The sequence below is a fragment of the Chelonia mydas genome, chromosome 2 (genome assembly GCF_015237465.2).
Source record: "Chelonia mydas isolate rCheMyd1 chromosome 2, rCheMyd1.pri.v2, whole genome shotgun sequence".
Lineage (NCBI taxonomy): Eukaryota > Metazoa > Chordata > Testudines > Cheloniidae > Chelonia > Chelonia mydas.
This window is the reverse complement of record NC_057850.1, coordinates 180,565,970-180,582,517: the sequence shown is the minus strand read 5'-3', so window position 1 is coordinate 180,582,517 and position 16,548 is coordinate 180,565,970. Positions and strand designations below refer to the sequence as shown.

The 16,548-nt window shown below is 42.5% G+C and overlaps 1 protein-coding gene across 1 annotated transcript in view; it reads left to right on the top strand.

The window, feature by feature from the left end:
• The window catches only part of TMC2 (transmembrane channel like 2), a 52,582-nt gene extending 36,366 nt beyond the window's left edge, over positions 1–16,216 (top strand). The window contains exons 14-19 of the mRNA XM_043538835.1: positions 2,854–2,921; positions 3,954–4,193; positions 7,379–7,504; positions 11,612–11,690; positions 12,836–12,956; positions 15,659–16,216. Coding sequence (XP_043394770.1) covers positions 2,854–2,921; positions 3,954–4,193; positions 7,379–7,504; positions 11,612–11,690; positions 12,836–12,956; positions 15,659–15,891 — 867 coding nt within the window. The 3' untranslated portion in view covers positions 15,892–16,216. The remainder of the gene's footprint in view (positions 1–2,853; positions 2,922–3,953; positions 4,194–7,378; positions 7,505–11,611; positions 11,691–12,835; positions 12,957–15,658) is intronic.
• Positions 16,217–16,548: the final 332 nt, after the last annotated feature.

Genomic DNA, 16,548 nt, shown 5'->3' with positions numbered 1-16,548 from the left:
AAGCTTTCGTGAGCTACAGCTCACTTCATCAGATGAAGTGAGCTCTAGCTCACGAAAGCTTATGCTCAAATAAATTGGTTAGTCTCTAAGGTGCCACAAGTACTCCTTTTCTTTTTATAATTATACAGACAACTGGGCACATAGACTTAACCAGTATTGCATTTCTGTTCATATGTAGTGGTGTAGCCCAGTGCTTCTCAAACTATCTGATGTGGGGGACCGGCAAATATTTTTCCCCAATGTGCGTGCAGACCGGCAGCCGATGGCTCACGGACCGGCACCAGTCCGCGGACCACCACTTTGAGTAGCACTGGTGTAGCCTACAAGAACTTGATGGTATTGGGAGCCCGTTGGAAAAATAGCTAATCTCACAACCATATGTAGATGGGTGGTTGTTTTTTTTAAAGTGGCAATCTAACTTTTTGTGATCTGTTAGCTGGAATAGTTTACAAAGTAAATGTTCTTATGTCTGCAAAGAGAATTTTAAGCCTGTCCTACACAATTTGGTTTCCTAGAGAAGACGATATGTTCGTTGTCTTAGGAGCTTCTACTTTTAGTTTAGTCCAGCCACGAGGAAGTTTGTGTGGAAGGTTGGTTTTTTAGGAGAGTATCCAGTTTTGAGAGCTCATTCTTAATCTTTCCCTGTTTGCTGTAGAGGATGTTGATCAGGTGGTTCCGCAGTTTCTTTGAGAGTGTGTGGCACAAGCTGTCAGCATAGTCTGTGCAGTATGTAGATTGTAATGGATTTTTTACCTTCAGTCCTTTTGGTATGATGTCCATCTGTTTGCATTTGGAAAGGAAGATGATGTCTGTCTGTACCTGTACGAGTTTTTTCATGAAGTTGATAGATTTCCACTCCATACGGCTAAATTCAGTGCCTTGCATAATGACAGGTTTCAGGTGCCACAAGTCCTCCTTTTCTTTTTGCGGATACAGACTAACACGGCTGCTACTTTGAAACCTACTTTTAGTTTGTTAGCCATAGCCATTGAGAGGTATTTCACTCTGATTAAAAGGAACATGAACACTGCCAACAGCCTTCAATTAGTTCTCACTATGTCCCACAGCAAACTGACTACCTAGAAGTCATCATGTTCCCTATGGTTGTTCTTGCAGTTCTACAAATACTGAAGGATCGTGCATCCTGTGCTTGCAACACTCATGACAACAGAGCAGAGCCATGCAGGCTCCATGCTTCTGTCAGAGATGGCAGACAGTGATAAGCACTGCGCAGGTTCATGAGGAAATTTAAAATAGGCATGAAAATTATGGGACAGAGATGATATTATGGATGGAGAATATTGCATTATGGGAAGTTGACCCCCTCACTCCCACTCACCACTGAGTGAGTCATTTCTGTCCCACTATGCATTGCCAAAACTACCCAGAAGAGAGTGTGATGAACAGGGGCAAGTTGCAAGCTTGGATACCTGTCCAGGGTACACTGCACTGTGAATCAACACAAACACTGCTGGTGAGTACATGCTGCACCAATGCAAGGAGCCATGTATGCACACACACACACACACACACACACACACAAGTAGTGTACTAACTGCAGCAGCTGTATGTCAACGTAACTTGTGTTGGCAAAACTTTGTAGTTAGACATGGCGTTAGACTGAGCATTTTGAATTACACTTTGTTGTAGGACTACTGTTCCCTTGGCAGCCTCACGGAAACAAGATGCTGTTCTCTCAGGGAGTAGCATTTCTACTGACAAAACAAAATTATGCATCATGCTTGACCTGCCTGTAGCATTTTAATAGATAAAAATCTGTCTCTCACACACACAATTTACAGAATCACAAACATTAGAGAGAGAAAAGACCTTTTAGCTTGTCTAGTCTGTTTTACCAGCACCCTTTTCTGAATCCAGGACAGAACTGTACTCTGGAGCATATTCCTCTATTGTTTCCTCTGTCCAGTTTAATTTCCCGAGCAATCAGGCTTTCCCCATTTCCCCTTGGAGTTGAATGCCACCATCCGGTAGATCAAATACATATCTATACTATAGGAATACTACAGCACTTTCAGCTCCTACAACATCAAGAGACTCCGTTTCACACAAGGCAATTCTGCCCTTTTGTATTTAGAGAGAGACAGGATGGGTGAGGCGTAATATCTTCTATTGGACCAACTTCTGTTTGTGAAAGACCTGAAGAAGAGCTCAGTGGCGCTTGAAAGCTTTACTCTTTTGGCAAAGAAGTTGGTCCAATAAAAGACATTACCTCACCTGCCTTGTGTCTCTCATATCCTGCGATCAACATGGCTACAACAACACTACAGACAACTTTGGTATTTAGGTAGTTCAGTACAAAATGATACCACATATTGGACAAGCCACAAGTCCTCTCAGAACTACCCCCTCCCCAGCCCTTCTCCCCCCCCCCCCCAACCCCCACCTCACAGCCTGCTTCTGGGAAATTTTTCACTCTCAACCTTGTTATAACCACTCAAACATCAAACATCTTGCCAAGATGTAACTAGGCCAGTGGGTCGATACAGCAGCTGGAGAAGTAAAATAAACTCGCACGGTGTAGACTTTTTCCTCATAGCTGACTATATTATTCAAAGATTCAAAACAAGAGCAAAGCAACTCCAAACACTTGGTAACCGCCACCAGAGGCCTTTCCAGCTTTCAGCAAGCCAAGAGAGGAGAGGTGACCCACAGTGCATAGCTGCCCCTTTGTTTTCGTAGCTGCACAGGTTACCTACTCAATAGACAGGGAATCTAGGCTGTACTTGGAATCCCCTAACACACTAGGACTTAATGAGCACCTTGATACCTTGGCAGACCAAGCAAGAGCAGATACTTTATACATAAATTATTTTCCCCTCTCGTTTCATATAGCCCTCTTATGCGGAGTTTGATATTAGTGGTAACGTGTTGGGCTTGATCTTCAATCAAGGAATGATCTGGTAAGATATCTTTGCTTTCCCACTCTCTCCCCCCGCCCCCCGACCCTTAGAATGGAAAAGTCCTTAACAGCACTAAGAATTCAAGAGATTGGTAATGCACCTAGACTTTCCAAACTGGGTGGACTGATTTGCATGGGGGGGTTTGTTTTGTTTTAAAAAAGTTTGACTTCTATGTTCCTTGCTATTAAAAACAAAACAAAAAACCCAGCCCATTCCTCATCCTCACAAAAATATCTGGCCGATTTTAAATGCAAATTAGTACTGCAGACCCTGACCTACTCCTTTTATAGGATTATTTTTGGATGATAAAATTGACCTTTCCCCCCAGATTATAAATCTCTTAAGGATGACACTATAAGCCTTTTTGATTTTTCTGTTGGGGAGGGAGATCTGCATGCTTTGAGCGTGTTACCAGATGGTACAAGTTTGACCATTAACAGATGCATTAATTGGGTGGGAGATTGGGCTGGAATAAGGTAATCAGGGGCCAGAGGCACAGCCCAACATGGGGACCTGCACAGCCATCACCCAGTAGTGGCCCCTTTCTGTCTCCACAGTGTTGGGAGCAGTGGCAGGTGTCCCCTCAAAGCAGCAGGAACCTAGTCTGCTCTGGTGATGAATAGCTGGCTCTAGTGGTTACTACTGCCCCCTCTGCTGGAGGCAGTCTGCAGATTTAGGCAGATGTCCCTATACTAGTTATACTCAGTTCACATTTTCATGCTTTTCTTTCCCAACCATGGAGGCTAGAAACTTTGTTTTAAATTAAAGGTTAGATTCTGATGCACTCATGTCTCTACACATGTGCCTCGTGCAGCTTAATCCGGCGGTGGGAGGATGCTCTTTCAGGAGTGGTCATTTTCTCCTCAACGGTGTGCATGTGGAGGGTGGAAGGGAAAGGAGAGCAGCATAAACTGACCTAGCCGTAATCAGTTCCATGTATACCCGTCACCTATGCTAACGTGTTTGCTGATCCTGAAGTAGAACCCTAGTCTAGGTAAATAGTGCTCCTGGTTTTTGTTTTGTTTTTTTTAGGATGGGATCTTTTTATGCACCTGGACTGGTTGGCATAAACGTGCTGCGCTTACTAACCTCCATGTATTTTCAGTGCTGGGCGGTTATGAGTAGCAATGTCCCTCATGAACGCGTGTTCAAAGCATCCAAATCCAATAATTTTTATATGGGACTCTTGCTGTTGATCCTGTTCCTAAGCCTACTGCCAGTGGCCTACACCATCATGTCCCTCCCTCCTTCCTTTGACTGTGGACCATTCAGGTATGAAATAACCACAAGCCTGAATTCTTCTTCTGATTGTATGTACAAAATATTGTAATAAGTTAGGCATGTCGCTCAACAAGGACTGTATAATACTTTTATTCTGGTCTAGTTACATTCTTCTTTAGAACATGCACCAGTGCATCATGACCAATACTGAGTTGCAAACAAACTGTCATCTGGGGTGACGAACCTACTCCTAGTTCACGTCTGCTATCTTCCAGATAACAGAATTCACTAAGTCTCCTGCCATCTCCAAAACCAAAGTATCCCATAAAACCCCTACACCTATTCCTGTAGTTCCTCCTGATAAAGTGCAGTAGGAACCAGAGGATTTTGGAGCAGATCCATGGAGGATGGATGTGTGTCTGAATATGGTGCCCTAGAACAAAAAGTCTCGGACACACATTTCAATGTTATACAAACAAAGAGGAGTCCCAAAAGCCATCTTTCCAGGGCTTCTCTATAGTCAATAGCTACCACAACATGTGATCATTTTTGTATTTGGTGGAGGAATAACAGAAACCAGATTGTTCTGAACTTCTCTGTTGCTACTTTATTAATGGTATTTCTCCCTGTGTTTCCAAACCAGCACCACACAAAGTGTTCAAGGGACTGGATTAATATGCCCATGAGCTCTGATTTGATTTAGTAACATTATTTCCTGGTGCACACGGAGTCTGACTCAGCAAGGAGCCAGATTGGAACAAATTGTTTCTTTAGTTGCACTGTCTTAGGTTCTTCAATTGCTAATGGAGAATGTCAGTAGAAATCTATGGAGAGTTGGAGAATGGGAGGAAATACCAAGATGTTCTTAATTTATAGACCAGACTAGCAGGATTTAATTATCTTGCCCTTTAAAAGTACATCACAATATCCAGCCCTGTGTACTCAATCCTGCCCTCACATACACAAACACCCATTATTATGTAACTTGTATATCATCAGCTACTAGGTGGCTCAGGGGAACTAGTGAGGAGATACAGAAGCTTTCATGTTGAGGTTGCCAGTTCAGTCTAGCATAGGGAACCAGCAACTGTGCCTTGTTACCATTTGATGATTGTTGAGTGGTTATGTTGAAATGAGTTAGCAATCTCCTCCCACTGCAGGGTTCTATATCACAAAAGCTACCAGACTATCTGGAAACTTTTTGGCAGATCAGGAGAGATGACTGAACTACTTTCCCCCTTTTGCCTCCACCCACCCCCCTGAAGTGGGCCCTCTATTTCCTAGGTCAGAGGTGGCCAACCTGCACCTGAGAAAGAGCCAGAATTTACCAATGTGCATTGCCAAAGAGCCACAGTAAAACATTAGCAGTGCCGCCCCCTCACATCAGCTCTGCCCCACCCCCAGTGTCTCCCACCCACCAGCAGCACCGCTGATCAGCACCTAACCCTCCATCCCTGCACCTCTCGCCCACCGTGATCAGCTGTTTTGTGGTGTGCAGGAGGCTTTTGGGGGCGGGGGGGGGGGGGAGGAAGAGCAAGGACACAGCAGACTCAGGGGAAGGGGTGGGGGCCTTAAGGGGGAAGGAGTGTAGTGGAGCTGGGGCCTGGGGCAGAGCCAGGAGTTGAGCAGTGAGCACGCTGTAGCACACTGGAAAGTTGGCGCCTGTAGCTCCAGCCCCAGAGTTGGTGCCTGTACAAGGAGCCGCATATTAACTTCTGAAGAGCCGCATGTGGCTCTGGAGCCACAAGTTGGCCACCCCGTCCTAGGCTGATGTATGTTAGTGGAACAATGCAGGAAACATTTCATTCCTCATGCTGTACCTGGTTTATAAGACACAAGTACTTCAATCTCCAGAGCCACTGAGCCAACACCTTTCACAGACATTACAGTCACATGCAGGGCTGGCCCTTGGTGTTTTGCTGCCCAAGGTAGAAAACATTTTTCATGCCCCATGAGCAGCACTCGCCCCCGCCCCCGAGTTGGCATCCATGAAAGTTGGCACTGAGCGCAATCAACTATAAGGCCAGCCCTGGACACATGAAAGTAAAAAGCCCAATACCACCAACTATGGTACTTGCACACAGTCATGCACTATTCTCAACGACAGAATCTGTATATAGGCAGTTGTGAGTGGTGTACCTGAACCATAAGAGACTTTCAAAGTCCATAAATCAATTCACAACAATCCCCAAGCACTGTCTGAAGCATTAAAGAATTATTTCAAACCTTGAAGCCTCTTTCTCAAAATCCACTCTTATCTGCTTTGTTCAATCCCCTCAGCACAGCTCCCACCATAATGTTGAGGATTTGCTAGTAATGTACCATACTTGACTAATGAAGAAGGGTGAAATTGTGGCACTGGTTCAGCCTCTGTCTGTCTCTGTTGACCCTTGTCATGAGGATGGACTGTGACTTCTTCCAAATTGGAGTCCAGAATAATTATTTTAGATCCTAAATAACCAAGAATACAGTGAGTCTAAGGATTATGAGTAGGGCTAATACTACCCACAGAAATGGTCACTCTTTGAATCCAACACTGAATCGTAAGTGTTGGATGCTATGAAAGAAACCTCCTAGCTTATCTAGCCCATCCTCTTTCCTGTGTATGATTATTTCATTTGCACACAGCATATTCTCTAATGCTTTATTCAGTGTAGTTTAAAATTACTCCTACTTTAAAATTACTCAGTGGGCTTCCTATTAAGTGATAATCACAGCTTGCTATTTTTGATCTTACTTAGCTGTTCTTGAAGTTGGCTCATTAGTTAAGAAAGCACTGATTTGCAGAAGCAGAGCTATCTCCACAACAAAAAGACCATCTTCAATGTGATATGAAAGTCACAAATCTCAGATTATTTTTTTTTAAAGTCTGTAGGATTTGTGTGGATTCAAGGGAAATAAATAAGTAGAGCTCATGAAGTAACTAGGAGCGGTAACATACACATATATATTAGTGCTTGAAGCAAGTTACCTTTGTAGAGGTCATTCACATAATCAATACCACTAAAGACAGATCATTAGAACTCAAGAAAGAGTGGCTGGACTGAAAGATATTTGTAAGTAAGTCACTTCAACTGTATTTTAATATCTAAAGTCTTAGTAGCAAACAACATGTTGACAGACAATGAAATAATTGTATTGTTCTTTATAAAATCTTTTAAAGTTGTTTAACAAGGCACTACTGTGGCCTTTCAGTAACCAGCTACAATGCGTAATTGGTCATTTTATCTTTCCAGTGGAAAGAAAAGAATGTATGATGTCATCCAAGAGACCATCAAGCAGGATTTTCCACTTTTTATAGCCAAGATCTTCAGTTATGTGGCAAATCCGGGACTGATTATACCTGCAGTTCTGCTTATGGTGTAAGTTATATTTGCAATAATACAGGTTTGGAGGGAAGGGAGACTTGAGAGATCATGAGGTTTTAATGAGATACACAGCCTTTTATCTCTAGATTGCAACTAGATAGCCTAGATCAGCAGTGATTAAAAGTCACTGCTGTGATTAACCCATGTAGCTTTAAGGACTATTGTGATTATTTGTGGTTTCTACATTTTTAATGTCTGGAACATTCTGCATGGCAGAGTTCAAAAGATTTGCTGCTTGAAAGCAGCCGGAGTTGGTTGCAGTTGGAATTTAGGAATGAAGTAGCCTGGAACTAAGAACCCCTCTCACTGCTTTAACTTGTCTATTTTTTGTTGCTTTATTTCTTTGGTGTTTTTCTGAGCCAATTAAAGTGGCAGATAAGCCAACTGTGCCTTTCAGTTTATCAGATTTTCAGAGACATAACAGCTACCATCTGAAAATTTTTCAGTAGGGGTAGTGTGAACAAGCATCTACATAGCTAAAACTATCACCGCCGTTGATTGTGCCATAATTAATGGCTGCAAGTGGCCACAGCCTTGGTTTTATGTCTTATCCACTTCTTTCTCCAGGAATAATTAGGTAGCTTTGAATCATTTATAGTCCCTGATTTCCTGCCTCCCTCCTTATAATCCATTAGCTGCTAGCACCACCCCTGCTATTGTACATACAGTTGGATAGATCCAAACCGGGGCCAGTCCCTTACATTGATCCTGCTCCAATTTATAACAAGATTAAAAAGAGAAAATGCAGCTGCCAGCATTTCACTTAGCTCTGAAAGATACTTCATCTCTCCCTCCTAAATAAAGCAGATAAGGCAACCTGCAATGCAGCCTTAATACAATAAATAACCTCTGCAAACTGTGGCGGGTGAATCATAAATTTATATTAGCTTGGTTTCAGTGGCAGGCAGCCACTCATAAAATGTGCTCTCCCTTTCTAAGAACTGAATTAGTTTGTTCCCCCTCCACCCACTCTCACAATTCCCCCTCCTTTTCCAAAAACAATTTGAGATGTCTCCAATTCATTTACACTCTTTGCCTCAATTGCCAGAGAGTACATTGTAGATATTACACTTTAAGGGAAATTGTTTTGTCTCGGTTTCCTCTCTACTTCTAGTTGCCTCATTTTTCTGGGGAAAGCTATTTTACATAAACAAGGTTTATGAATAGGTAACCCACCCTCACGTGTGCCAATAGTAGGATTTGAACTCAGGACCAACAGAGCTGAAAATCTGACCTTTACTGCTGGAGTTAAAGAACTCACCCCCTTATGGAAAGGGGTAGCAAACTCAAACCTCGTATGCGGACCAGCCACTAGCCTGGGACAGCAGTCCACACACGTCTAGCGCAAGTTACTTACATTGTCACAAAAATCAACTGGGGGGATGAATCACATGATAATGTTTAAGATGCAGCTGCTCAGAAAGCCTTCTCCACCACCCTTTTTCATGGTGTTCCCCCTCCTCTCCTTCCCTCCATGAAGTCCCCTTAAGTGAGGATCAGAAGCTGTATGAGCAGATCAGTCCTAAAATGCCCACAGTGATTTCACTCAGAGCCATAAGGTACAGTGAGGAAATGGAGCAAATCCAGAACAACTGCAAGAAATATGCGAGAGAGGGAACGCAGGCTGACAAAATGCCTCAAGTAGTGTGGGAATGCATTAATGCCCTGATGGGAAAAAAATTTAACCAAGTTCACATCTATTGATTCATCTGTTAAATAAATTGCTAAATGGGGAGAAGTTCCAAGCTTTGAAGATGGTGACCGCTATTAATGAAGGGTTGCCACAGGACTGAAAAGGAAACTGGAATCTGCAAAAAGGAAAATTGATTTACTCAGAGTAACTCAAAGATCTGGAGAATAAGGGACAGAGAAAACAGAGAGCCAGTGGAGACCACAAGGGCTCTGAAGGAGCAGATCCCAGTGATCTTTTTCAAAAACATGGTTCCTTCAGGCAATTAAGTGCAGTCAGGTCAAAACCAGACATGCATGGAGGGCCTTAGAACCAAAAGCAACAGATTTTAAAAAACAGACTTAGGTTAATCATAAGATTCGGTTATGTAGATAGGAAACTATTATCTGCTTACAGATAACCAAAAGATGTTTCCATAAGCACAAGGAAAACATTCATTTTCAAAAATCTGCATCACTTATCTAGAGTAGATGGAGGTTTGTCTTGATTATGCAGGAGAGAGAGCTCTGCAAACTTAAGTACGTTCTTTCCAGACAGACCTTTTATATACACATTATTCACCCACCCACCCAGGAAGTATACTATAAAAAAAAAAAAAAAAAAAGACTTCAAAAGAAACTAGTCATCCTCGACAGACTTGCCCTGTCTAGCAGTGTTTGGATTCACTCTTTTTAAATCTACCCTACAAACAGCCTTCTAACTTGGTTTCCAGCTCACTGAATCTGAGCCATAGCTACACAGTCAAATTATGAACTGTCAGTAAGCTCTGCTGTTCCAATATTCCTTGTTAGATACTAGATTTTTTTTTTTAAAGCAGTAGCAGCAAATTGATGGTGCTTTTCCAGGAATGGTCTGGAGTCACTGAGCAGATGATGTTTGGATTTTAAAGGAATAAAATCATTCTGCAAAAGCAGGAGACGACATTTTTGACAACCAAAATATTACTGGCTGGCTGGCAGCAGTGGGGATGAGACAGTCCCAGACACTTCAGCATGTTTTAAAATATGTACCTCTCTGTGAGCCAAAGCCTGCCTGCCACTGCCAGTACATCTCCTCTGATCCCTTTGGCTTTTGATTCCCTCTAGTGTGGCTCCTACCTTTGTTTTATTTTTTATTTTTGGGGGCTTGTCCTCTTTGTGAGAGAAAGAATCAAGCCCAAAGCCCACGACTCCACTCAAAACTGGCTATGGTTTACACTGGTTTCCCAACCTTTGCCAGTAAGTAACAGTTCAGTTGCAGGCTGTGGACTGGAGCAGTGCCCTGTAGAAGAGGCAAGACTCTTCCATGGCTAGATCATTAGCCTCAACTTGGAAGAGCTTGGCTCAGTTCCCTGCTCTGCCACAGACTTCCTGTGACCTTGGACAAGTCACTTAGCCTCTCTGTCTCCGTTTCCCATCTGTAAAATGGGGATAATTGCACTGCCCTAGCTCATGGGGATGTTAAAGATTGTGAGATGCTCAGGACTACAGTGAAAGAAGCCATATAAATATCCACATCAGCATGCTGTTGTTCTCTCTTACAGTATGTGTGGGGCTGCTGTGAAAGTAATGACTGCTCAAAACAGGCCATGTTCATCCCTAGTGTGACTCTCATGAACTTAGCAGAGCTACACCAGAGAGTCCTTTGGCTCTTTAAATGTAGTCTTTGGGGGTTGGTCTTTATCACTAGATAACTTCAGTATCATCTTCCCAGTCTTTACTGGCCCACCATCACTTTTGCACAATAAGCTTACAAACAGGCTTTTGGAACCCACACAGTCTGTAACAGGGAGACTTACTTTATTGCATGGGGGGAAGAGGCAATTTGTATAATAGTCTCCAATTTAACTACCATCTGAGTGCAGTGACTGGGGAAGGGATGATGGAGCGAGTTGGGGGAAAATAGATTGAAGGTCATTTGTGGAAGGTAGAATAGGGAGGAAGGGGTTTTGAGACTTAGGGTGCTGCCAGTGAGTTAGCCTTTGTTCCTATTCATAGCCAGGGATATCTTTAAAGGTTTTTAACTAGAGAAACACTGTCTAGTAAGTGCCCACTCCCACCCAACCACAAACACACAGCAGTGACTTGGCCATGAGCATTCTACGAGTTCACAGATAATGCCAGCTGTTCCCACTGGTCCTGCTGCTTGTGCTTTGCATCAGACAGCACCCCGATTCTAACACAACTCTTGTACTTTCCAAAATTGGCAAGCAACACGTCAAATGAGAGTAAACTCATGCAGCATTGCTTATTTAGAAGGTTCTCTGTGTAATTCAGCCCCTTTGAAAAAATTTTCAGTGTTTTTTTAATCTGATCACATCCCTTGATTCATGCACATGCAGTAGGTGGAGGAGTTCTCTGCTCACCTCCCTTCCAAGATGGGCCTATGTCTCCACTATCCTGTCAGTGTATCTTTTTTTTAAATATTTGTAGCCTAGCCATCTACTATCTGAATGCTGTGGCTGAAGCATATCAGCACGCCAACACAGAACTGAAGAAGAAAATGCAAATGGTATGTATGTGATTTATCCAGTACAGATGTTTCTAAAATACCATGCACTTGCATCTTGACCTAGAGTATTATTTTTAAATAGCTTTTCATTTTAAACCATGTTATGGAACTGCATGATAAAAAAGTGAATTTTCTTTATTGTGCATTTCACTTTGGCAGTGTTCAGTATCTAATTACAATACTGTTAAGTAACACTTCCTAATAAGTGGATATTAACTCATGCTAAAATTAAAATGAAATTTCCCGAGAACTGCATTTTATACCCACATAACAAATTCCATGCCCAAATAATTCAGCGTGATTAATGTTAGTATAGTGAATGCCAAAAGGAGGCCGAGATTTGCCAGGGTTGATAAAGTGCTACCAACATAACATGTAGGCTTTATAAAAATTACAACGCAAACAGCCTTGCTAACAAGAACAATGACACCTAGGTCTTTGTTATATACCATCTTTGACCAGTTGCTCTTCAAGCACTTTACAAAGGAGATCAGTATCATTGTCACCATTTTACATAAAGACAAACTGAAGTATAGAGCAGTGAAGTGACTTGCCCATAGTCACCCAGCAGGCCAGGAGCAGAGCTAGGAATAGACCCCAGGTCTCTTGAGAGTCTAGACCTGCAAGAGGCTGCATCTGCCATTTTACTGGTATGACACAGGATCTTAGTCAGAAGAAGAATAAAAATTGATGCCGCATAAAATATATTCCACAAAATATACCTAGGGATTGATGTAACATTAAGGGTGAGAAAATGAGCACTCAGGAGTCAGCAGCCTCCAGAAATTAAGGCTAATTGTCAACTTCAGCTCTGCCCATAGTTTAAAATATGAGCTGTGTGTGTCTATATAATTTCTCAAATATGATATGGACCAAACCTTAGATCCACTGTATGTGGCCTTTAGAGGCACATGAGCTCTTTAAAGCTACACAAATCAACTCCATAGTGGGACAAGTGATCATGAATCAGTACAGAAGGGGCCACGAAAGAGAAGACCTTGCTACTCAGAGACAGAGACCTCATCAAATGTTGTGACTCTTCGTGCATAGGTAACTCCCCCTCAGAAAACACATGACACCAAGCCGCTATTTCACAAATCATGTCTCCAATTGCAAATGAAATCTAACAGTATTAATTTGTGCAGCAACGTGACGAGGAGAAAAACAAGAGGAACAACAAAGCTACGACTAGTTCTGCAATGCAAGACTTAGACGACTTGCTGGATCCAAGTGCAAAGAGTGTGAGTCAGCCCAAACCAGCAGAAGGTAAAACATATTAGACAGATTTTTGTCACAGCTCAGGGCAACTGCACCTGTATTTCCCCTCAGTGGTCCAGCAAGAACACCCACTCTCAGGCTCCCCTGGCTGCTGCCTCTCTTGAGTGAGACATGCGTCTCTCTCCCCTTGTGACCAGGTATCTCTAAGCTGAACCGTTCGCTGCCTGCACTGTGTTATTCCCAGCAAAAGACAGACTGCCTAAGCAGATCTGCTTGCTTTCTCTTCAGAGACCGATAGTGTAACTGCGCACAGTTAAGCTATCACACTGCTTTTTCTAAGCAAGGTAGAAGCATTGCAAAGGTAGGTGTGTTACAGAGAAAACATTAAAGAAAAAGAAAAAACACCACACCGTACTAGAAATCGCCTCCCTCCCCCGCAATCTTCATCGTCCTTCCAACCCTTCCCTAAGGATTGGGGCCGGTCCCGTGTTAGTTTAAACTCAGGCTATTGATTCAAAAGTCCTTCCTGTGTCTGTTGGGGCCTGGAGAATCTAGTTTGTCTTTTTGAACTGTCCTCCTGTAACAAGTGATCAGCAGACAAAATGTCACCCCGGAAGTAAAGCTGCAAAGGCTGAGATAGTTGGTGGGAGGTTGCAATCCCCTCCTCCCCAGTACTTCCTAGGAATTCTACTTCACACGTATTGTCCCTAACATTTTCCCAAGGTTTACATTAGTCAGTCTCCTCAAAACATTACATAGAACCCTACAACGCCACATCATGTAATTTTTAATACAATGGACTCCTAAAATACTTACTTAATTCAGTGAGGTTTGTCCAGGATATTGCTGGAAATTGACATCGGTCTCAGTTTTTACCATGGAATGGCTGTGGACATAAAGAAATTGAGCTGAATTCTGTCCTCAGACACACTAGTGCAAGGGGATTGGATGAGCATAACTAAGGGCAGATTTTGTCTGACTAAGTTTCCCTGCAATACTGGAGGAATCAAGTAGTATATTTTTAATGGGCATATCCTGTGCAACCTTAGACTATGTCTACACTACAGACCTTACAGTGGCACAGCTGTGCTGCTGAAAGGTCTCCCATGTAGCCACTCTATGACAGCGGGAAAGAACTCTCCTGTCAGCATAATTAAATCACCCCCAACAAGCAGCGGTAGCTATGTCAGCAGGAGAGGCTCTTCTGCCAACATAGCGTTGTCTACACCAGCGCTTTTGCTGTTGAAACTTATGTCGGCTGTGGTGTGTTTTTCACATCCGTGACAGACACACGTTTTCCTGACAAAAGTGGTAGTGTAGAGAAAGCCTTAGCAAAGGTCTTGGAATCCCTCACCTTACCCAGTGCCTGGAGAGGAATCCTTTCAACACAGCTTCCCAAAGGGAATTATTATTAAGAGATGCTACTGATACAAGATATTCCCATGGGGCAGCAGTTTGTTGACTCAACAGCAACCCCAGCTCCTCTCAGACTGGGGAGTAAAAGCAGAATTAGGAATCAAATCTGGATGGGTGAGAACAGGTTTTTTTTAAAAACAATCATCCAAATGTGGGTTGTTGGCAAAAGAAGTTACTTTCTGTAATAGAACCATTGAATGCAATATTACTTACTCAGGACTTAAAACATATAGAGCGTAAAGCCAGAAGGGACCATTGTGACCATATAGTCTGACCTCCTATATAACACAGGCCATAGGAATTCTTTGAGTTAATTCCTCATTGAATTAGAGCATATCTTTTAGAAAAGCATCCAATCTCCAACACATTGCCTGGAGGTGTGCCTGGAGGTGTGCCAGCAGAGTACGCTAAGCCATCCTTAAGCCTATGCATACAGCCAGCTATTCCTACACATGCCATAACACAGCTCATTCTGGAGAAGTACAAATGAATCTTAAAACAGGGGATGGGCCTGTGCAATACTTTGATCTGAAGTTGCCCAACATTTTGGAGAGTTTGCATCTAGGGTTTTGATTCAGGCCCAATCTCTATTTATCGTGTCAGGTGAAATTGCCTCGAAAATATTCTGAAAAAAAAACAGTGAATTCTGGGCTAGGGAGTATCAAGAATTTGAAGTGGAAACATGTTTTAAAACTGCTAAAAAAGGCCCTGTGCCAAGCTGAGTAACTCTTGATGAAACTGAATGGAGTGATAGTGAATAAAGAAGGTTGATGCTATTTATCATTTTAATTTTAGCTGGTGGTTACAGTTAGACACATTAGCATCTCTTGGATCTTCCCCCTTCTGTCCTACTGAATTTGAAATTTCTCAAATCAGTTTGTGATACATCCTTCCTTATAGTAGGGATTGTGCCTTTATTTAGGTTAGGAAAGCACCTTGCACATTGTGGATGTTAATAAAAATATATAATAAAAACCAATATTACAAATGCATAATCATCATAAATAATACATCTCTACCTTTGTGCTTAAGGAAGGACACTGGAACTATTGCCTTTTATATCTGTCAAAATAAAACTGCAAAGGGAACTTAGGCAGACAGGCTGTAGATACCTAAACTGGATGTTGGCCAGAATACAGATGCTAACATCTGTACTTTTGGTTTCTTAGTGTAGACTTCTACAAGAACACACATACAGATAGGGTTATTGTATATAAACAGGGTGATGGCAGGAGCAACTATGGAGGGAGGTGAGGAAGGAGTGTTTGTTTTAAATGAAATAATTTTGATCACCTTGGCTCCTGTTTTTAAATCTATTTTTTTCCTGATACAAGAGAACAAATCAGACTCTACCAGAAGAAACAGCCCTGCAGAGAAAGGAGGAAGTACAGCAAGAAACAGCAACCACACCAGCTCTGGGAGAGGAGAAATGCTTGCACCACCACCTTGTGTGACGATAACACGACCACCGAAGTCTAGTTTAAGGGCATCTCACCGTAGACAATCAAAACCTGGGGCTTACCAGAAGGGACCATACCCTGGAATGGGCAGGGGGCAGCCGCATTAAAACATCAAATGTAGTTTTGTTTGGGTATAGGCGTATTGTTTATTTCCATTGTATCAAGCATGTTATTCAAACAATTCTAGTCTTATTAAGAAATTATTGCACATTGATCGTTAAATGTTGGCTCTGTCTCCAAACAGCTTTATTTAATGATCAGGTAGCACATTTGAGGCAGTGACAGTATTGATAATTCTTGTGCGGATGGTACCTATCCCCAGGGCCAATATCACCTGCATTGTGGGTACCTCTTTTGGTGTTTGATATTTGCTAGTCTCTTGAAAGACTTTCAGTTTGTAGACCCAGTAAGGGTTTTAACTTCTCCCCTTGTTATTTAAATCAAAATTTCCCCTCCTCCAGAGCGGTTCAGTTCTGAAACAAAAAAAGAACAATGTCTTTCTAACTATAGAGAAGTCCATGGTAGGGAAAGAAGAATCTTGCAAAAGTCAGATTGGCACAAGAAGGTGTCCTGTGTACAGTATTTTATCCAGTACAGTTTCTCCCTATCTCCCACCTCTGGCCCCTCCTCCCCCCTGCTCCACCCTCTACTCCTTTTGGTTTTGGCTCTTCCAGCTCTCTGCTCAGTTTACACCCTATTTCCCACCACCACCGTTCCCTCTCTGCCCCTCTTTTCACATTCTTGTCACACTCTGCGCTTGCATT